Source organism: Rhinatrema bivittatum, chromosome 2 (assembly GCF_901001135.1).
Source record: "Rhinatrema bivittatum chromosome 2, aRhiBiv1.1, whole genome shotgun sequence".
In the NCBI taxonomy this organism is placed as follows: domain Eukaryota; kingdom Metazoa; phylum Chordata; class Amphibia; order Gymnophiona; family Rhinatrematidae; genus Rhinatrema; species Rhinatrema bivittatum.
Window position 1 is genome coordinate 124,482,950 of NC_042616.1, and position 22,162 is coordinate 124,505,111.

The 22,162-nt window shown below is 43.5% G+C and overlaps 1 protein-coding gene across 1 annotated transcript in view; it reads right to left on the bottom strand.

Moving 5' to 3' along the window:
- The window catches only part of LOC115083229, a 509,967-nt gene that overhangs the window by 290,057 nt on the left and 197,748 nt on the right, over window positions 1–22,162 (bottom strand). Inside the window, exon 9 of the mRNA XM_029587038.1 lies at window positions 5,210–5,278. Coding sequence (XP_029442898.1) covers window positions 5,210–5,278 — 69 coding nt within the window. The remainder of the gene's footprint in view (window positions 1–5,209; window positions 5,279–22,162) is intronic.

Consider the following 22,162-nt stretch of genomic DNA (forward strand, 5'->3'; position numbering starts at 1 on the left):
TTGGAGACGATAGAAGAGTTCGGAGATTAGTGGTAAAGGTTATTTGTCCTTGTGATTGATGGCATTTAGGCCATCACTCACAAGGACTTTTTGATCACAAAAAAGAACTCTGCTTCGGCGGGTGATGTAGAAGGACGGATAAATCCTTTTTCCAGATTCTCTCGAATGTATTCAGTCATGGCCTTTGTCTCGGGTAGAGACAAAGGGTAGGGGCATCCCCGAGGAGGCGTGGTTCTGGAAAAGAAATCAATAGGACAGTCAACCCGCCGGAGAGGTGGGAGGAGGTCGGCCTTCTGCTTGGAGAATACGTCCTCATAGGCGGCGTAAGGAGCTGGTATACCAGAAGAGGTGGTCACCTTCTGGAGGCAGGATTGGTGGCAAGCTGGACCCCACTCTACCAGCTGTAGAGAAGTTCAATTAAACTGAATAGAGTGCTTCCAGAGCCAGGGAAGCCCATGCACAATAGGATGGATAGATTTATCCAGCACTAAAAGTTCAAGTTCCTCCAGGTGTAGAGCCCCTGTGCGAAGATGAACTGGTTCCATAGTCAGACAAATACGGCCGGGAAACAGCTCTCCGTATATTGAGGTGATGCACAGGGTAGGAGCTAGCGAGTAGGTATTAATACCCAGGAGCTGTACAAGGTCCTTGAGAATAATATTTCCCTCCGCTCAGGAATCCACTAGAGCGAGCACTGAGAAGGACCAGGAGTCCCAAATTAATGTGACAGGAACTGAAAGTTGGGGGGACGGAGAAGTTGCACCCAAGTTCAGGACTCCTACATATGTCTTATTGGGGTACATATGTCTTATTTAAAAAAATAAAGGAATATCCATCCTTCCCAGGATTCTTTCCTAATCTCAAAGAATTTATTGCCCTTTCTATTTCCTGCACCTAATTAGGTAATTATAATCTTTCCATTTGAACCTTAAATAACTTAGGTAATCCTATAAAACTGAAATAATTCTCTATATCACCCTGACTGCCTATAAAATCTGAATAATATTAAAGTAGAATAGAATTCATCAAAAGTATCCCAAATATGCTTATTTTCCTAAGTAACATAACCATCTACTATTCAAAATGGCATTAATTGAACTATTTTTCATCCTTGCTTTGAGCTTATCCACCTTGTTACTCTTATCATAGTATTTCTGTTTACTTTCCGAATCATACCAGCTACCCTATCATCAATTATTGATTTCTTTTATGCATAACATCAGGCGTCGCGTGTGGGAAGCCAGATAACATCAAGGGGCACCCTGCAGCGCTTCTCACCCCACAGTCATGGGAGGGGAAGTGAAGGAAACAGCTTGATCTTCACCTGGAACTGGAAAGAAGCAGCGATGTAAGTGCTGCGATCATTAGACCCGCCCCCCCATGACATCACTAACATCGGACAGTTAAGACAGCTTCAACACCAGGTGTCGCGTGTGGGAAGCCAGATAACATCAAGGGGCACCCTGCAGCGCTTCTCACCCCTCAGTCATGGGAGGGGAAGTGAAGGAAACAGCTTGATCTTCACCTGGAACTGGAAAGAAGCAGCGATGTAAGTGCTGCGATCATTAGACCCGCCCCCCATGACGTCACTAACATCAGACAGTTAAGACAGCCTCAACACCAGGCGTCGCGCGCCGGGCGCCGAAGGGGCGCGACAAAGGGGCTCTCCCCTTTGTGCACCCCTTCGTGCAAACCTTTGTGTATATGTAAAAATTTATTTTTATGTTTCCTTTGTTAACTAAGCTGTTTCATTGTATTCGACTAAGGAATTTTTTCCTGCTTTTTCTGTTTCATTGTAAACCGGCATGATTTGCATTTAATGCAAGAATGTCGGTATATAAAAGTTAAAAATAAATAAATAAATATATAAATAAAATAAGATATGCCAAGCAAAATCTCTTATTAATCCCTTCCATTCTTAGCACATTTCTTCTTGCTTGATTTTCAAAGATATTTAAAGACTTTTTTTCCTAGAGACAGCTAGTGCCATAATATGCTCTCTAATGGTAAATTTTGCTGCATCCCATTATCTGGAGAGGCAAATCCAGGTACCTTATGGTACAGAGAAGCTGGGTGTCTTCGACCTATGCGAAACATCTTCCCCTCAGGTGCTGGCATATTGCAAGGCATAAGCAATGGGACTAGTCCCTGATTCAAACAAAAAGCTAGAAGACTGGAACATAGAGAGCCACTGGAGCATACCAAGAAATCTGGCAAAAATAAGTCCTCCCCAAAATGTCTAAGTTATCTGGCTAAATTTTAGCCAAATAATAAAATATCTTGCTAAAATGTAGCTGGATAAGTACCCAAATATTGATTTTGACAGATAACGTCTGAGTTATCAATATATATGCTGTGTAGAAATAACATAAAATCACAAAAAACACACATAAACATACACATCAAAATGTCTTCAGCATACAATCATAAATATCAAACAGTTATGACTGCATTAATTAAAATCATGTTGAAATTTTAAACTTCCCTCCTCTAACATGTAATCTTAAGTTGTGATATCTTTTACCGGACCAACATAAAAAGATATTGCCATCTATGAGCTTTCCAGACCTCATAGGTCCATTCTTCAATTGTGATAATTGACAAATTTGACAATTTGTGTTCAGACTATTCGTTATCTGAAATACATTTACTGAATCAACATTTCACTACATTCTGGTTTTCTCTGGGTTTATGAAAGGAAGGGCAATAAAATGTTTGTGTGCACTGAACGTTCTGCAAGATTTTAATTATCTTTAAATATTTTAGCAATGAAGTAACAGAAGATTAATTTATTGAACCTGCAACTGTTCACAACCAAGAGGGCAATTTTCAAAACTATGAGTTTTGATGCAAATTCCCTGGATACATTAACCTGTGGGTTTTGCACCAATTTTCAAACGAAAATTGTTAACAAGGCCAGCCTGGAGGCTCAGTTGGTAAAGCTGTGCACTGCCATGCAGAAAGCTCCATATTCAATCCTTCTGCTCTGGGTCGGCCAGGGCTAGAGATGCTGCAGATGGAACGTTCACATTTCCGGTGGGGGAGCAAGTCATGGTCCTCGCCTAAGGATGACATCTAGTGGTTGGATTCATAGTCCATGTTTGCAGGGTTCCAGAAATAGACCTGGTGCTTTGCCCACTTGCTCAGGACCGTTACTGCATTGTCCAGGTTAAACATAAATTGAAAGGGGATATAAAATAGGGGAAAAAAATTCCATGGCGCCAGGGATACAACCTTGTTTCCAATTGAACTGGAAGCCCAAAGGAACAGGAGGAGGACTGTGGGGGTCAAAAAAAAGAGAAAAAGTACATGCATACTATCTGTTGAAAACTGTTGAAGGAAAACATATCCAGAGATTTGCACCTCTTTTTTTGCAGGTTTCTTTTCTAGCCAAAACAACACATATAGTTTTGAAAATGCAAAATTACATGTGCTATTGCCTCCTCCTACCTAAGCCTACCCTTGGGAATGCCTCCAGGAACATGCAGATACAAGTAAAACTTAATAGAACAGCACCTGCATATAGAGTGGGCTATCATCAGACAGCCTATTATTTACCCAGGAAAATGGCTTTTGAAAATACTTTTAAAAACCCTTATTCAATAAAGAGTGGAATTTTCAAAAGATGTATTCAAAATCTTACCCAGTTTAAAAACCTTTCCCTTTGACCAACTAAGGGGGTCATTTATCAAAGTGCTATATGGCATTTTCTCATGCGAAAAACGCCATAACATGATTTAGGAAAAGGGGAGGAGTTCTGCCCAAGTGGGCTGGCTTTGTGGAAATTAATTACACCTTTTTTATTAAGCTGTGTGATATGGCTTTATTGCACTTTGCAAATAGCATTTTCACTATTTTAAGCTGCTGGGGGGAGAGAGATAGAGAGAGAGAGAGAAGCTATAAGGCTCTATAGTAGTTAGGTATTAATACCTCTATATGAGGCCCACCGAGTTACTCAAGGTGAGGTTTAGGTAGGAGTGTTAGGGGTTAGGGGCCACTTGGACATTCAGAGTGAGAAGTACGAACAGAACAGTATACTCTTGTGAAGATTTGATGTCCTCGGAGTGAGGAAACTCACCCAAAGATGAGATTTGTACAATGTTCTCTCGATCTAGCTTGATGGAATCTCTACCTGGGTAACATCTCTCTCTCTCTCTCTCAGTGGTTATAGGTAGGGAATTTCAAAAATAGCGGGTACTTATCGCAAAGTGCGAAAAGTTATCGTACTCTGCGGTAATACCTATGCGAAGCGCTAAGATAGCGCACTTTGCGATAAATAGGCTATTACCATAAAACACACACCCCTTTTCCTATCGCATATGATATTTAATGCATTTTGATAAATCCAGGCCTAAATTTGTTCAGACAAGCTGCAAGGCACATCAATTTAGCATGTCAGAAAAGGAATGGGAGCCAGAGGTGTTCTTGTGGTGGATTTTTTTCATTAAGTCAGCATTGATTTTCAGCACTGACTTCCTACACTTACCCATATAACTCTGCACAAAAAGCAGACCTAAATTTAACTGCTCAGATACTCAGATAAGAAATAAGCCAGTTAGTTTCTGCTGAATACGCAACTCAAAATAACTGGATAAAGTTTCCTAACTACTCAGAGGGTTTTTGAAAACTAGCACTTATAAATTTAGAGGGTGATTTTAAAGTAATTTATGCTTGTAAAAGTATTTTACCTGTGTAAATTGGCCAAATAAAAATGTGGATACACAGAATGTTAATTTGTAGAACAATGTGTGTACTTTCATGCACATTAGGAGAAGGCATCCCCAAAGGCATATTTTGATTAGGGCCGGAGAAATGACAAGGGTAGATTACATTTTAAAATCTATGTGTATGGATAAAGTTCTCACACAAGAAGCAGGAGCAAATGTCTGTGGGAACTTTCTACTGCGGCAAGTGTATATATACTTTCACGATGAAAACTGATGCAAACTTCGTGGGTTATAAGGACTTGCTGATTTTATTCAAATGTGGAGAAATTGAAAATTGCCCTGTTAAAGAAAAAAAGGTCCTTTTTGAATACAGCTTTGAATGTCTAATTTGCTGGTACCCAAATGTTTTCTTGATGAAATTTTCAGTTTTTGAGACAGCAATGCAAAGAACATTAAAAAAAAAGCCAGCCTTTTTTTACCTTGCACATTCATATTATTCCGTAGATGGCACCCCAGATTTCAGTGGTCGGTAGTGTACATACCATTTCTGCTTGCTGATCTTGCTGCCTGACTAGTTGTCCAAAAACATCAATTTTCCAGCCTGGTGCTATCTGCATTGGAAATTAAAGATGTGGTATATTTGTGATTGGGGCAATGTTGTAATTAAACTCTGTTGCAGTATAATTCTTAATCAGAAATTATTTTGTAACATTGAATACTATACTCAGCTTTTATCACTTGCTCACCTACTCACTCTCCAATATCCATCCAGCCAGTCACACACTCTTAGAAGAGAGGTTTAATTTCCATGTCTCTCTTTTCTTCACAGTTTTGGGGTCATGATCTCAGTGCTATCACTTGTTTGGTTGCTGTAGGATTGTGGTTCACTTCACATAAACTTAAATTTAATCTTTTGCAGACTAATTAAGGAAAGCATCCCTCTCATTTGTGCCTTCCATTTAGGGACAGCTATTATCTCTAAAGATGTAGTTTTCTCTTGTAGATCAAATTTGATGCCAAGTTCAATATAAACCATCAGATTTCTAGCTTGGTTGGGAATATCCTTTTTTAAATCTTAGCAGATATCAAGCTGCAGCCTCTACTAGAGAAATAATATCTTTAGGTGTTAATCCATTCTCTGTGGTGTTAAATCTTATGGATTACTATAATGCTCTTTATCAGAGTCTTACAGCTATATCTCTGAAATGCCTCCAGTTGCAGCAATATTACCATGTGGAGCTATAAAGTTTGACCATGAGATGCCTCTACTCACTAAACTTCATTGGTTTCCCACTGCTTACAGGGTAAAATTCAAGATTCTGATTCTAGTCTACATAAGGGTTATCCAAAATACTTATCAGATCTATTTTTGCCATACAACCCTTCTTAAATACATCAGTCTTTCTACCCTGGTCTTCTAGTGGTTCTGGTCCATCCATGATTCATTAATGAATTCCCTCCCAATTGATCTTAGGCATGAAAGAAATCATCCAAAGTTTAGGAACAGAATTAAAGTTTGGATTTACAGTCAAGTCTTTGGGAACGAGAGCATTTTGTTACTTGCTAGGTTTCCTCTCTGGCATCTCTGCTTTTAATATTAACAACCAGATTATTGTTTAAGACTGATAATTCATTTATGCTACTGTTTATGTCATTATGAGGAAGTATACCGGAAACTCCCTCAAACTATCTTAAGGGATTGGAAGCAGAGATCTAGCTGGGTCTTCCTTAAGGATCTTACCCGCAAGGGATTCTGAGACCAGGGAAGATCCCTTTAGCGTAATATAAGTTAGCAGGGTCCAGAAGGGTTAGAAAGGCCCCAGGGAACAGAGAGAGAGCTATTGTATGCAAGGACCTGCTATCTTTAACGGATTGTGCAATACCTGAAGTAAGGTGAGCTGTATTGTTTATTTTTATTCCTGAAGGGAAGGTCTGCTACCATACTTGTTTCTGAGTTTGTTTTCACTGTAGGAACAGCCAGAGTTTGTGTTGGAGAAGTGGACCCTTGAGACGAGACTAGGTTGAAGCTACCAGCAGGAGGGAGCCTCTGTTTGTCATCATCATCATCGGAAGGCGGTATGGGCGAGGAAGACCCAACTGGACCTTCACCTATACCAGCCCTTGTTCCCTGCAGGTTGAGCCCTTGGGTACTGGGGTCGGCAGGACTTAGGCGGGGATCTCTCAAGACGTGGAACCAGAGAACGAAGCTGAAGTGGAGTCGGACGAGCAGGGGTCGAGGCAGGCAGCAGTCAAGTGGAACGAGGAACAGGCCAGAAGTCAGGACGTGCAGCGAACAAGTGGAGTCGGGAAGCCAGGCAGATGGTCAGGGCAGGCAGAGATCAAGCAGAATCAGGCAGGCAGGGTCAGAACCAGAAGATCAATCCATCGGGATGAGGATCGAGGCAGGGACTGGAGACAAGGAACAGGAATGCTGGAACCAGGAATCAGGAACAGGAAGCAAGGCAAGAACGCTGGAACAAGGCAGGGATCAGGAATGCAGACAACTCACACTCACGAATGAGCAGGACCCATTGCTAAAGCGAAGGGCTGGTAGCAGGGCAAGGTATATATACCCACCCTGCCTGATGTCATCTTTGTGGGCCACGGGCAACTTTCCTGTCACTGGTCCTTTAAATTTCCAGCACAGGCGCGCACGCCTAGGGAGCTGGGTACGGAACTCAGGTTTGGCGGCATGTGGGGACACTGCGAGAGCAGGCTGCTGCTGCGGCGGTCACCGTCAGCCGCAAGAGGTGATGGGGGAAGTAGGAATGGGTCACCTGCCTGCCCAGGTAAGGGGACCCGGTTGTGGTCTCATGCGGCCGGGGATCCTAATAGTTTGCCTCCTGTTTCCTCTGGCTGTTATCAAGCTGTCTACTGCTTGAGCTACCACATATGGTGGCAGTTGTGGGATTTCTTGCCTGAAGCAGGAAGCACAGACAAGAGCCACAGCCACAGCAAGAGAAGTAAGAAAAAAAAAAGAAACCCTATAGATTTCTTTTTTCTTTTTTTCCTGGGGCCTCCCACTTTCACTCCCCTAGCTTTGCACAACAGGTCAAAGGGCCTATCCCTGCCTGTATAGTCAGGGGTCAAGAAGTGAGTAAGGGCTCTCACTCCTATTCCCAGAAAGGTACGTAACTTGGAAGCAGCTCAGTAAGCAAGGAAGATGGAACAGGTGATCCAGGTCCTTGCTACAAGCCAGGATCAATTACAAAATTCCCTGCAAATATAAATTAATCAGCAGCAGGCATTCCAAGAGCAATTGATGCAGCAGCATATGGTTCTAATGCAGATAGCCCAAGCTGTACAAACGGCCTTAACCAGTCCACCTTTCATGTCACCAACACTCCTGAAGATGAACCTGGCAGAAGACCCAGATGGCTTCTTGAAAAACTTTGAGAACACAGCACGACTGGCAGAGTGGCCAGAAGACAGGTGGGCTACCTATCTGGGAAATCTACTCACTAGGGCTAGTCAAGACGCCTACCAAACAGCTAATCCAGAAGGGTCAGCCACCTATCCAGAAGTCAAGGCAGCCATTCTAGGAAGAGCAGGGCTCACCCCAGAAGCCTACCAACAGTGATTCTGGCAGGGAATTCTATAGGCTAGAGAAAATCATAGGAGCCTATTCCACAGACTTAAAGATAGCACTTGGAAATGGCTGCATTTCCAAGTGCTATCTGGAGAGAAAAACCAGAATAGAGATAGCCAAAGCAGTTCTGCTAGAACAGTTCCAGAACAGCCTTGACCCATCCATGTGGCAGTGGGTTTGCTGACACCCAAGCCTTACATTTTGAAAAAGCCCTAGAAGTAGCAGAGGCCTATCATCAGGCCCAGTCAATGTTTGAATCTTCATGTTTCCAAGAGAAAACCCTCAAAACAGCTAGAGGACAGCAGAGTCCTAAGACTCAGATGTCTCAACTGTCAGCAGTGCAGGTCCAACCAGACTTTTCACCCCACCTGCAATCCTCAATCGGACTGCCATGCTTCAGTTGTAAAGAAAGGAGCCATTTCACCAGTGACAGTCCCCACAAGGAGGATGAGGCTATGAACATTAATGCTGTTACCCCACACTTTTGTAACTTTGTGATTGTCTCCAGATAGGGAGTTTCTACATTCGTGATCTCAGTCGATCTAGATGGTGTCCCAAGACAAGCATTAGTGGACTCTGGGAGTGTGAAAACATTGATTTGGAGAGACTTGGAGAAGCATGTCCAAACTGATTACAACACGATAGTGACCCTGGTATGTGTTCATGGGGACCATTGACAATATTCTACAATCTGGGTACAACTGAAGATCCTGGCCAGTTAAGATATGGTTGAGGTGGGAGTATTCCCTTGGCTACCATATTCCTTGATTATTGGTTGGGACTGTCTATCCTGCTTGTCCTCAAAGAAATAAAAGGACTAGATCAATGTAGTCAGATTCCATTCCAGAAGACTGTAGGAAATGAAAACCTGTAGTTCAGTTCATCTTGTCAGATATGGAAGAGGCCCTGCTCTTTCCAGAAGAAAGCACTCCTTTCTCCTAGTGGATGGTAGAAAATGGGTAGGATTACTCCAAAATCTGCACACACTTCTCTTCCTGCAGTGAGAGGAGTGCATATGGACTGAAGATTTAGGTTATTTGTTAATTGCTGCTTTAAGAAAAAAATACCTCATGTTAACAAGTAACTGGAATAAGAAGGCCTGAAGAGAGAAAAATGTAATTGTCAGCCCAAGGCAACGGCGTGAGAATGCAGGGCAAATGTGAGATAAGGAAGGTGCCAAGAAAGCTAAACAAAGGAAGTACTAAGGTAAGTAGAATGTGTGATGTCTGAAAGACGCATGAACGAAAATTAACCAGCTGACATAGGAGATGAGCAAGGGGGGGGGGGAGGAGGGGGAGGTCGAGCCATGTTTAACAGTGCATAAAAAGACTAAAGCAAATTTAAAACGATGAGTAAATGGCATTGCTCACAAAACACTATATTCTGTAAGCTGGGCTCCTTTAATATCATAGGGAAAACACAATCTTGATTTCCTTATAGATTCCTCTATCCTAACTTGTATGTATGCATGAAATAAAGAGATACTGCCATTTCTTATAAGATCTCTAAACTACTCAATAAATGTTATGTTTTGAAACTGAAAGTCTGTTTCATCACTATTTCAAGGGAGGAAACCAGATGGGGTAAGATCAGGTCTATTAACATTCTGGTGGAGAATGCGGGCACGGGCAGACTGAATTCCCTCTTGTTTCGCTCCCTGGGTGTGCTGCGAACTTCAGGTAATTTCTTGCTTTTCCTTTCTGTACTTTTCTTAGTACTTTTTCTTTGCTTTTCTTAATATAGATTATTACTTAGAGATAAAGGTTGAAAGTTTTCCTTTGGATTAATGATTTGAACTCCCTGTGTGCGTGGAGCCCGCAGGTAATGCTATTGAATTCCCTGAAAGGTCAGGTAATGATACCTTAAACTCCCTGCACAAGCAGGTAAGGATTTGAACTCCCACAGTACCGCAGCACTCAGGTTATGAACATTTTCTTGGTGAACTCCCCAAGAGATCCGGACCTCGGGTAACGAATATTTCTTTGTGCCCCGTGATGTAATCACAGACGAACACTGCTGATGAGATTGAGATAAGCAAAAAAATTGAAGAAATAGCACTCGCCATCATTGGGGTAGATTATAGTTTTGTTTTATCATAATATATTATTGTTATCCATTTGTGCGCACTTTTTATTGTTTTATGGAGCTGCTTTCTTTTGTGAGTTCTATACAACCCTGGTTCTGCAACAATTGCTACTATTCATTAAGTATAAAAAGACAGGAAAAACCCTTAACACGACATTTGCATTATTTTAACAAGTTTATAGGCACCGGATTAAGAACATAAGAACATAAGAAATTGCCATGCTGGGTCAGACCAAGGGTCCATCAAGCCCCAGCATCCTGTTTCCAACAGAGGCCAAAACCAGGCCACAAGAACCTGGCAATTACCCAAACACTAAGAAGAACCCATGCTACTGATGAAATTAATAGCAGTGGCTATTCCCTAAATATAATTGATTAATAGCCATTAATGGACTTCTCCTCCAAGAACATATCCAAACCTTTTTTGAACCCAGCTACACTAACTGCACTAACCACATCCTCTGGCAACAAATTCCAGAGCTTTATTTTGCGTTGAGTGAAAAAGAATTTTCTCCGATTAGTCTTAAATGTGCTACTTGCTAACTTCATGGAATGCCCCCTAGTCCTTCTATTATTCGAAAGTGTAAATAACCGAGTCACATCTACTCGTTTAAGACCTCTCATGATCTTAAAGACCTCTATCATATCCCCCCTCAGCCGTCTCTTCTCCAAACTGAACAGCCCTAACCTCTTCAGCCTTTCCTCATAGGGGAGCTGTTCCATCCCCTTTATCATTTTGGTTGCCCTTCTCTGTACCTTCTCTATCGCAACTATATCTTTTTTGAGATGCGGCAACCAGAATTGTAGACAGTATTCAAGGTATGGTCTCACCATGGAGCGATACAGAGGCATTATGACATTTTCTGTTTTATTAACCATTCCCTTCCTAATAATTCCTAACATTCTGTTTGCTTTTTTGACTGCTGCAGCACACTGAGCCGACGATTTTAAAGTATTATCCACTATGATGTCTAGATCTTTTTCCTGGGTGGTAGCTCCTAATATGGAACCTAACATCGTGTAACTACAGCAAGGGTTATTTTTCTCTATATGCAACACCTTGCACTTGTCCACATTAAATTTCATCTGCCATTTGGATGCCCAATCTTCCAGTCTTGCAAGGTCCTCCTGTAATGTATCAGAGTCTGCTTGTGATTTAACTACTCTGAATAATTTTGTATCATCCGCAAATTTGATAACCTCACTTGTCGTATTCCTTTCCAGATCATTTATATATATATTGAAAAGCACCGGATTAGATTCCCAGAGTTCAGGATCAGCTCTACCCTCCCCCTTATGAGAGCAAGGAATCAGAATTTAATCCTTGGTTAGGCTATGGGACAGGGGATCTTACATTTACAGTCTTGGACTGCTTGTTTTTGTTTTTATAGTTTGTAAAAAGATTTGTATGTTGTCCGTAATGGCTAGTTTTGTTTGAAGACTGTAGTTTCTCAACCCCTATCTCTTGTTTATTTCGGGAAAGAATCTATATGGCAGGATGAGAAGAAACACGCACTTAATGTCTGAGTGCCTTTCTCTTTGAACGGGGCAAATGTTTAGAATTGTTTGTGCGGAGATCTGATAGAGATAGAATAGAATTCCTTTCTACTTTTCTGCTTTAATATATTAAAAATCACGTGATTAGAACGGATTAGGGTTTCTTTCTTTAGGGAAAAAAAGTTTTTCACAGTAGTTTCTTTAGTTAATGAAAGTGTCCTCCCAGGTGATTAGACTTAAAAAGAAAGCATTTTTACTATTTTCCCTTATTTTTTATATTATCTGTTGGCATTCCTGCTTCCTGCTCTGCACTATAGAATTGTGAGACATGTTTGTGCAAGTGTGCTCATTTGAATCTATTTTCATATACTAATTTGATTTGGAAGGAAGAGGGTATATTGTTTTTCCTTGTTTCAGAATTAAAAAACATTCCTAGAGGAGTTAATTGCTAGTGTTAAAGTTTAGAACTTGAAAGGACACCGGCAGTTAAGGGTTAACAACAGAGAGGGAGGGGGGGGGGGGGTGAGTGGAGGAATTCAAGAGTGTTTCTCAAGAGAAGAAAACAAATGGAGGAGAAAACTCCATTCAATGAATTAATATTTCAGTTTAAAAAGACAGATTGGTAAGGAATTAAAAGATATTGAGAATAATAATAACCTTTATTTGGCAAGAATGTTTAATTTCATTTGCAGTGAGTGGAAATCTGTGTCTTATCAGTGCAGGGAATGCAGAGTTGAATGAGCTTTTCCTTTTTGGAAAGAGTTTTGTTTAAGCAAAGCGTTACTATTGTAAGTTGTTTTGAAGGTGTGCATAAGTGAATCTGATGGAGTAGGTGATGGCATGGTAATGTTAATTAAAATTGGTAAGGAATTAAAAGATATTGAGAATAATAATAACCTTTATTTGGTAAGAATGTTTAATTTCATTTGCAGTGAGTGGAAATCTGTGTCTTATCAGTGCAGGGATCCAACCATGATCCAACCAACCCTGCAAACTTTCGCCCCATAGCAAATCTTCCATTTATCTCCAAACTAATGGAAAAACTAATCAATAACCAACTCACAGACTACTTGGATTCCTACAATATTCTCTTCCCATCACAAAACGGTTTCCGTAAACACCTAAACACGGAAACGCTCCTACTATCTTTAACTGACAACATCCTAATGGGCCTAGACAAAGGCCAATCCTACCTTCTGGCCCTTCTCGACATCTCAGCAGTATTCGACACGGTAAACCATGCTATTCTCATCAACCGCCTAATGGAAATCGGAATCACAGGCCTGGCACTCAAATGGTTCGAATTCTTCCTCAATAATAGGAAATACAAGGTGAGAATAAATGATAAAGAATCCCATCCCATCCACTCCAACCATGGCGTCCCCCAAGGATCCTCGCTATCTCTCACACTGTTCAATATTTATCTGTTACCTTTATGCCAGCATCTAGAGAGCCTAAACCTAACACATTTTGTATATGCAGATGATGTACAGATCTTAATCCCTGTCACAGACCCCACCTCTAGCTCCCTGCACTTCTGGAACAACTGCCTCAGCTCCATCAATAATCTACTCTCAAGTCTCAATCTAGTTCTTAACACCTCAAAAACAGAACTTCTATTCATCTCTCCAAAAGACAACAACCCCCTTACTCTCCATCTCTCACCATTCGTAAACCACGTGAGAAATCTAGGAGCCATGCTTGACACCAGAATGAATCTCAAAAAATTCATTAACACAACCACCAAGGAATGCTTCCACAAGCTTCACGTCCTGAAACAAATAAAACCTCTCCTTCACTTTCAAGACTACAGATCAGTACTCCAAGCCATACTGTTTTCAAAGATAGACTACTGTAACGCGCTCCTCCTTGGCCTTCCAGCCACCTCAACAAAACCACTACAGATGCTTCAAAATGCCGCAGCACGGATCCTTACAAACTCCCGGCACAAGGACCACATCACACCAATCCTAAAAAATCTTCATTGGCTACCTATCAACCACAGAATAATGTTCAAGACCTTATCCATCATCCACAAAAACATACATCACCGATCTACTCTACAACTCAAAATACCTCTCGAATTTCACGTTTCCACAAGACTGATCAGATCGGCTTATAAAGGATCGCTCCAAGCCCCACCTAACAAATCCACGAGTCACACTTCCATCCAGAAACGAGCACTATCCACGGCTGGTCCATACCATTGGAATCTTCTTCCTTGGCATGGTATCATTGGTGGGGGATGGTCTCAGCAGTAAGGGTTCTGGCTATTATAAAGCTTCTAAAGATTTGGTCATCACACCAGCACACTTAAAGCACCCCTAGGCCTTTTTCTTGCAAATCCAAATTGATTTTATCAAATTGTATATGAATTGCCTTTATGTCAAAAATTACAAGTACGCATTAATAATGATTTATTGTTTCCCAGTAGTGAAGGCAGATATCTCTGTAGCTAAGATTCTACTGAGAGAATTTATTTCAAGGTTAAAAAATTAAAACTGGTATTATTCTTCACTGCAGCTTGTGGTAGTGCCTCCTAGAAGCATCTACTAGATAAATGAAGCTTGACCGACATGCCGCAAATGTGCAGTAGACAGCAGCTCTACTGTGCATGTGCGGGCGAGCACGTCAGTCAGAGCAGAACGTCAGCTCTTTGAAAATATGGCGGTGGCGAGGAGCAGTAGAGGCCACGAGCAGTAGCAGCATCAGCGAGGAGCAGTAGAGGCCGCGAGCAGTAGTGGCATCGGCGAGGAGCAATGAACCCGGTGGTGAGGGAGGGAGGAAGAGTGAGGGGAGGGAGGGGAGGTAGGAGGGGAGAGTGAGGGGAGGGGAGAGTGAGGGGAGGGAGGTAGGAGGTGAGAGTGAGGGAGGGGAGGTAGGAGGTGAGAGTGAGGGGAGGGAGGTAGGAGGTGAGAGTGAGGGGAGGGAGGGGAGGTTGGAGGTGAGAGGGAGGGGAGGGAGGGGAGGTTGGAGGTGAGGGTGAGAGGGAGGGGAGGTGAGGGTGAGAGGGAGGGGAGAGGGGATGGAGGGGAGGTAGGAGGGGAGGGTGAGGGGAGGTGAGGGTGAGAGTGAAGGGGGAGGGAGGGTGAGAGTGTGGGGAGGGAGGGTGAGAGTGAAGGGGGAGGGAGGGTGAGAGTGTGGGGAGGGAGGGTGAGAGTGAGGGGAGGTAAGAGGGGGAGAATGAGAGACAGAGGGATGTAAGTGGAAGGGTAAGAAGTTGTGGAGCAGAGAAAAAGAGGGAGTGGGGGAGGGCTGAGGGAGAGGGAAGGGGTTGTGGATGAGCTGAAAGGGGATTGGAGGGGATGAGAATGAGGGTGGGGAGTGACTGAGTGAGGGGAGGGAGGCAGTGGGAGACAGAGGGTGAGTAAGACTGAGGGGAGGGAAGAGGGTGAGTGACCGAGAGGAAGGGGGAATGAGGGAGAAAAAGCATAGAAGGGTGCTGTGTTCGAAAATGGATGAAAAAAAAAATTAATGTAGCCTGTTGTTATGGGCTTAACGGCTAGTAACAATAGAAACAAGAAAGTAGCTTCATGACCGCTAAGGCATATTAGAATGTTTAGTTTTAATAGAACTGTCATTTCACTGTAACCACTACCTCAATTTTGTTGTATGCCAGGCTTATATTTTTCCAGGTTGACTCTGCTATGACAGATGTGACATTTGAAGATGTCATTTTTCCCAGTTTTGATTTATTTTTATTTTTTTAAACAGATCTATTTTAATTCTGATTTTTGTTTTATTCTGGATTGATCCAAACACTTCCCATACAATTTTTGGTTTAATTTTTTAGCTCAAATATGTGTTAATTGTTGTTTGTCTTTTGTGTTATTTGTGTATCATAATACCTGAAGAATATAATGGATGAATTTATGTGTCAATTCAGTGAAATACATGTTTCTATGTAATGTCTGAGCACCTAAGTTGTTTGAATTTCTGATTATTGCAAGTTGCCTAATAATGAAGTGGGAATATTATAGTAATACCGTGTTTCCCCGATAGTAAGACACCCCTGATAGTAAGACGTAGTGGGAATTTTAGGGGGGTCGGCTAATGTAACACATCCCCTGAAAGTAAGACGTACCTGTCATTTAAAAAAAAAATTATTTTTAAATACCTGTCGGACGGCCGCGTGGGTCCAGGCGGCTGGCGGCGGGAGCCGGGTGGTCGCATGTTAAATCTAGGCCGCGGGCGGGTGGGCGCTTGTTCCAGGCGGCGGCGGCGGCGGGGGGGGGGGGGGGTGGGTGGACGCGCGTTAGTTCGAGACGGCCGGCGGGCGGCGGGTGGTCGCGTGTTAAATCTAGGCCGGGTCGCACAGGCGCGCATTCATTCACTGCCGGTGGGGGCTGCCTCGGCAGCCCCCACCGGCAGTGAATGAATGCGCGCACAGGCCCACAGCGCCTGTGCGACCCCTGCGATTCGGCGCTGGGGGCTGCCGGTGGGGGCTGCGGCAGTGAATGAATTCATTCATCCAGGCGGAGGAGCCGGCTGCTTTCGCCGCTGCCGGCTGCTTTCGGCTGCCGCTGCCGGCTGCTTTCGGCGCTCAAGGCAGTCACATGCTGTGACGTCACGGCATGTGACTGCCTTGAGCGCCGAAAGCAGCCGGCAGCGGCGAAAGCAGCCGGCTCCTCCGCCTGGATGAATGAATTCATTCACTGCCGCAGCCCCCACCGGCAGCCCCCAGCGCCGAATCGCAGGGGTCGCACAGGCGCTGTGGGCCTGTGTGCGCATTCATTCACTGCCGGTGGGGGCTGCCTTGGCAGCCCCCACCGGCAGTGAATGAATGCGCGCCTGTGCGACCCGGCCTAGATTTAACACGCGACCACCCGCCGCCCGCCGGCCGTCTCGAACTAACGCGCGTCCACCCGCCCCCCCCCCCCCCCCCCCCCCGCCTGGAACAAGCGCCCACCCGCCCGCGGCCTAGATTTAACACGCGACCACCCGGCTCCCGCCGCCAGCCGCCTGGATCCACGCGGCCCTCCAACAGGTATTTAAAAATAATTTTTTTTTGAACACTCAGGTTTTTTTTCCAATATAAGACATACCCTGAAAGTAAGACATAGTGGGACTTTTGGGGGTAAAAAGAAAGTAAGACACTGTCTTATATTCGGGGAAACACGGTAGTATATATATAGGTATTACCAGATGCAGGGAGTTATGGCCATGATGGAATCTTCTCACTGATTTAATTTGAATTTGTTTTATCCTTATATGAGGGTTTGACCCGTAACATAAACATCTTACTTAATACTGAATTAAGAGGCTATAATTTGAATTCAAAAGAAATACAACTTACTGAGAGAACTGTATATGTCATGTCATTGATTTCAGAAATCATCCCATCCTTTGTCACAGAAGCCATCCTGCACCCTTCAATGAACTGAAATGTTTACACTTCCTGCCTGATTTTCTCTTTATGTTTGTTTTGTTCTAGCCTTACTTAGATTTTGTTTTCTTTGCTTTTAATGAGTTAATGTACCCTGATATTTTTATGATATACCTAGTCAACACCTGGTTAGATACTTATTTGCAGATGCCATTATTTAGATTTCCAAATTAATGTTACAGTCCGAATTAATGCAGTTTTTATCAGTTCCTACAGTCCAAGTGTTTTGCAGCATTTTCCAGTCCTATAACTTTTAATACGTATATGCATTTACTTACTGAGTCAGCTCTCCTCTATCTTTATCTACGGAAGCTAGTCTGATCACATTCAAGTTTCAAAAGGGATCAAGAGGGGTATATAATTCTTTTTTCCCTTATTTCTTGTTTTTATTTTCCTGACCCTTCTGTGTAGAAACTCGCCCAGGTTTAGTAGCCCTACAACAACATTATTTTGTATGTGGACACAAAACATACCGAGCACTTCAGTGTAAGTGATTTATCCTACACACACACATTTATCTGAATTTGTCTGTAATTTCAAATGTTTACTCTAATTATTCCCAATTGAAGAGAGAATTGCAACAGTCATTAGATCTCCTTAATTCTAACAGACCCTCCTTACTTACTGAAGGCCAAAATGTAGGTTTAGCCATTACAGGTGTCATTTCATTAGTTACAGGGATTCCTTTTTCAATTTATGGTACATAAATATAGCACTTACAAAGTTTTAAAAAATTATTAATGAATTATCACAGCCATATGCAGAAACAAATAATTATCTGTTATTATCCCAAGGCGGAGTAGGTGCTATTGTAAAAGGACAAAGGTTGAGTTTCCGTTGATAATTCTGAATTAGTAAATGATTTGGTCTATTTGGTGGGAACAACTGGTAAACTGGCTCACATCCTTTGGGGGGGGGGGGGGGGGGATTTGCAGTGGTTTCTAGCGGTTTGCTCTGGTCCTTCTTATGGTTGTGTTAGTAGTGTGAATGTGTTTGCCTACCTGTTTATTGTTTATGGTCCTAAACAACATCTCCTATCACCTTGAATACAGTCAACATTCAGAGGTCACGTATGACACAGAACCTCTCTGCTTCTCTCGATACAGCAGCTTCCCTGGAAAAAGACCTCCTCAGGATGAGTCATGTTGACAATGACGGGTAAGATCAGAGCATGCCCTCTGACAAACTAAGACAGTCGCATGGCCCTGAGTATGATGATTGTTCACAATCATCAAGAGGGGAATGAAGATATAGGTTATTTGTTAATTGCTGCTTTAAGAAAAAACTATCTCATGTTAACAAGTAACTGGAATAAGAAGGCCTGAAGAGAGAAAAATGTAATTGTCAGCCCAAGGCAAATGTGAGATAAGGAAGGTGCCAAGAAAGTTAAACAAAGGAAGTACTAACGTAAGCAGAATGTGTGATGTCTGAAAGGCGCATGAAGGAAAATTATCAGCTGACGTAGGGGATGAGCAAGGGGGTGGGGGGGTGGGGGGGGTCGAGCCATGTTTAACAGTGTATAAAATGACTAAAGCAAATTTAAAACGATGAGTAAATGGCATTGTTCACAAAACACTATATTCTGTAAGTTGGGCTCCTTTACTACCATAAGTCAAGCACAATCTTGATTTCCTTATAGATTCCTCTTTACTAACTTGTATGTATGCATGAAATAAAGAGATACTGCCATTTCTTATAAGATCTCTAAGCTACTCAATAAATGTTATGTTTTAAAACTGAAAGTCTGTTTCATCACTGGCTATTTCAAGGGAGGAAACCAGGCAAAGTAAGTTCAGGTCTATTAACAGGACATAGGAATGTTTTTCTCCCTTCCTACAATAAATCAACTCAAAAATTTGAATTACCATCTTCTCCTATATTTATTATGCACCTAAGGACAAGATATCTCACCTTAGAAACAATGAAACAATCACAGACTGAATTAAATCCATCATCTATACTATTTTCAGGGCTACCCAGGCTGAAACTGGTGGCCCCAATGTCAGCAATTATCCTGCTTTGCTAATGTTACAGAGCATGACTAAAAGGAAACTTCATTAATCCAGCAGAGGGCCAGTACTGATCGGTCACAATACTTTAAGCCAGTTACTTTGTGAGACCAATTCTACTGCTACAGCACTCTCAACCTTTTTCCTGGGACTCTGCTTGTTTGACAGTTTTGATTCCTGAACATATCTCACATCTTTCTTCTACTTTGTCAGCTTCTATGTTGCCAGGGAGCCTTGGACTTCTTTCGGAACCCTGATTTTCTGGCTTTCCTTGGACTTTTTGTGCATCTGTTTCTACTGCCTGGACTTAGGTACTTATTCCACAGTTCCTTTCTATTAGCTGCTTTTAGCCAGCCTGCTACCTTAGAACTATACATAATGGGGACGATATTCAGCCGTGGAGTGGCTAGTTAAGTTAGCCAGATGTATCTATCTGGCATGACAAATTATGCGGCTAGAATGTAGCTGCATATAAAAATGAATATTGTCATTTTGCTATTTAGACAGATAACCTTTTAGTTATTCATCTAAATGGCTTTTTATTTTATATTCTGACATTTGATCTGAGTTATCACATCAGTTTACATTCAGGTACTGTAGGTATTTCTCTTTACCTGACAATATGGAGGGTAAAGTGGCTTGCCCAAGGTCACAAGAAGTGACAGCAGGACTCAAACCCTGGTCTCCTGGTTCATAGCTCACTGCTCTAACCACTAGGCTATTCCTCATCCCTTTTAAATATTGACCTCAATGTTTCCAAACAGTGGAGTGTACATGCACCAAATACTAAACTGTAAGTTTTATGTATCAACTGGTAAATGGCATGGCCCAGAAGATCCTTAGTAGCTGGGTTTAGGGTTTAACTGGGCAGTCCCTAGAAAAATCTAATGGAGTTGGCAGTAAGCAATTTTAGAGTTCTGCTGTGCCTAGCCAGAGGTACAGAGTGTGAGAGGAGCAGCTGTTTTACATGTGCCAGCCGCAGCAGACCTGTGGCCCAGCCCCCTCACCTACCTCAGATGAATCCAGTGCCTGGTTCCTCATCCCTGGCGGCGGTGGGCCGCCGGCTCTGTCCTCGGGCCACCCCTGGTGCCTCAGTTTCAGCAACGGATTCCTGTGCTCCACGATGGGCCTCTCCGCGTAGCCTGTGGAGAGACGCTGCCATCCAACGCCGCGCCCCTCCCTAGGCGCGCACACATCACTGATCCTTATGAAGGGCCTGTGGTGGGAAACTGGCTGCAGCCCCAGATGATGACGTCTTCTGAGTTCCGGTACTTAAGGCCGGGCTCGGCTCCCTATGATCGCCTTTGCAACAGGTCTCCACGCTGGTCATGAACTCGTTGCCTCCTGGTGATTCTCATGTGTTCCTGGTTCTTGAACCTCGCAAGTCCTGTTCCTGTTCTCCTTCGTTCCTACGTTCCTGATTCCTAACCATTCCTCGAATTGCTTTCTCGGACACGACCTCTGCATTGCCTGACCACGCCATTGACTCTCTCCAAACCCGGACCTCTGCACTGCCTGACCATGCTCTTGACTCTCTCCAAGCCTGGACCTCTCCTTTGCTAGACTATGCTACTGACTCTCTCCAAGTCTGGACGTCTGCATTGCCTAACTACGCTATTGACTCCCTCTAAGCCTGGACCTCTGCATTGCCTGACTATGCTACTGATTCTCTCCAAGCCCAGACCTCTGCATTACCTGACTACGCTACTGACTCTCTCCAAGTCCGGACCTCTGCATTGCCTGACTTTGCTACTGACTCTTTGCAAGCCTGGACCTCTGCTTTGCCTGATTACGCCTTTGATTCTCTCCTTGTCCAGACCTCAGCCTTGTCTTGCCACTAATTCCTGATTGCCGCTGGCCCTGACTCCAGCTTGCTCTTCGAAGCCTCTTCAGTCTATGTCCTGGTCTTGGCCTATTCAGGCTTCGGCCTGTTCTTGCTTGGGCACCCCCTGTCTGATTTTGTTTTCATTGGAGCCCGGGTCTCCAGGACTCTGCCTCATTCAGTACAGACTTCTTCATCTTACTCCTGCTGCCTCTGGGCTGACCCTTTGGTCCCTTCATCAATGACGATATACAGAGGCCCACCTAAATCCAGCTGGCCCCGTTACCCAAAGGTTTCAACCCACGGGGAACGAGAGCTGGTATTAGTGAAGTGCAGTCAGCCTCCATCTTTCAGCCCACTCCGCCTGCTGATGGTGGGGACCTGTAGGATCCCTCCTACGGGTATCATCAACCCTACCACGGCCCAAGGATCCATGCAACAGGTTGCAAAGACCATGGACTTGGCGGAGCTACGTGCCCTCTTGGCTATTCCTGGCCTGGCTTCAAAGGTACAAGAACAGCAGCAGTTTCTTGAGGCACTGGCCTCTTCCCTTGAGCATCTGCACACCCAACTTGATACCCTGGTCTGGTAACTCAGTCTCAGTGCTGGCTTCCTCTCACCAACAGCCATCTCCTTCCATTCCTAGGGCCTTGCTGGCTCTCCCAGCTCCACCTAGTTTCAACGGTGACTCCAAGCTCTGCAGAGGGTTCATCAGCCAATTCTACAAGCAGTTCGCTCTGCAGCCCTCCATCTTTCAAGATGAACTTACGAAAGTCAACTTTATCTTGTCTCGTCTGGAAGGGACGGTGTTGGTTTGGGCTTCACACTTATGGGAGAGATCAGATTCACTCCTACAGGAACTGTCACGATTCGTGGCCGTGTTTTGATGGACCTTTGATGATCCTGGGCAGCATGCCCTGGCAAGCACTAATTTGCTACACCTCCGACAAGGCCAAAGAAGTCTATTCAATTATATGATTGAATTTCAGACCTTAGCCACAGAATTCTCCTGGCAGGAAGACTGCCTGCATGCTGTCTTTGTGGACGGACTCTTCCCGCAGCTGGAGGATGAATTGGCAGCTCGGGAGCTCCCCTCCTCTCTGGAGG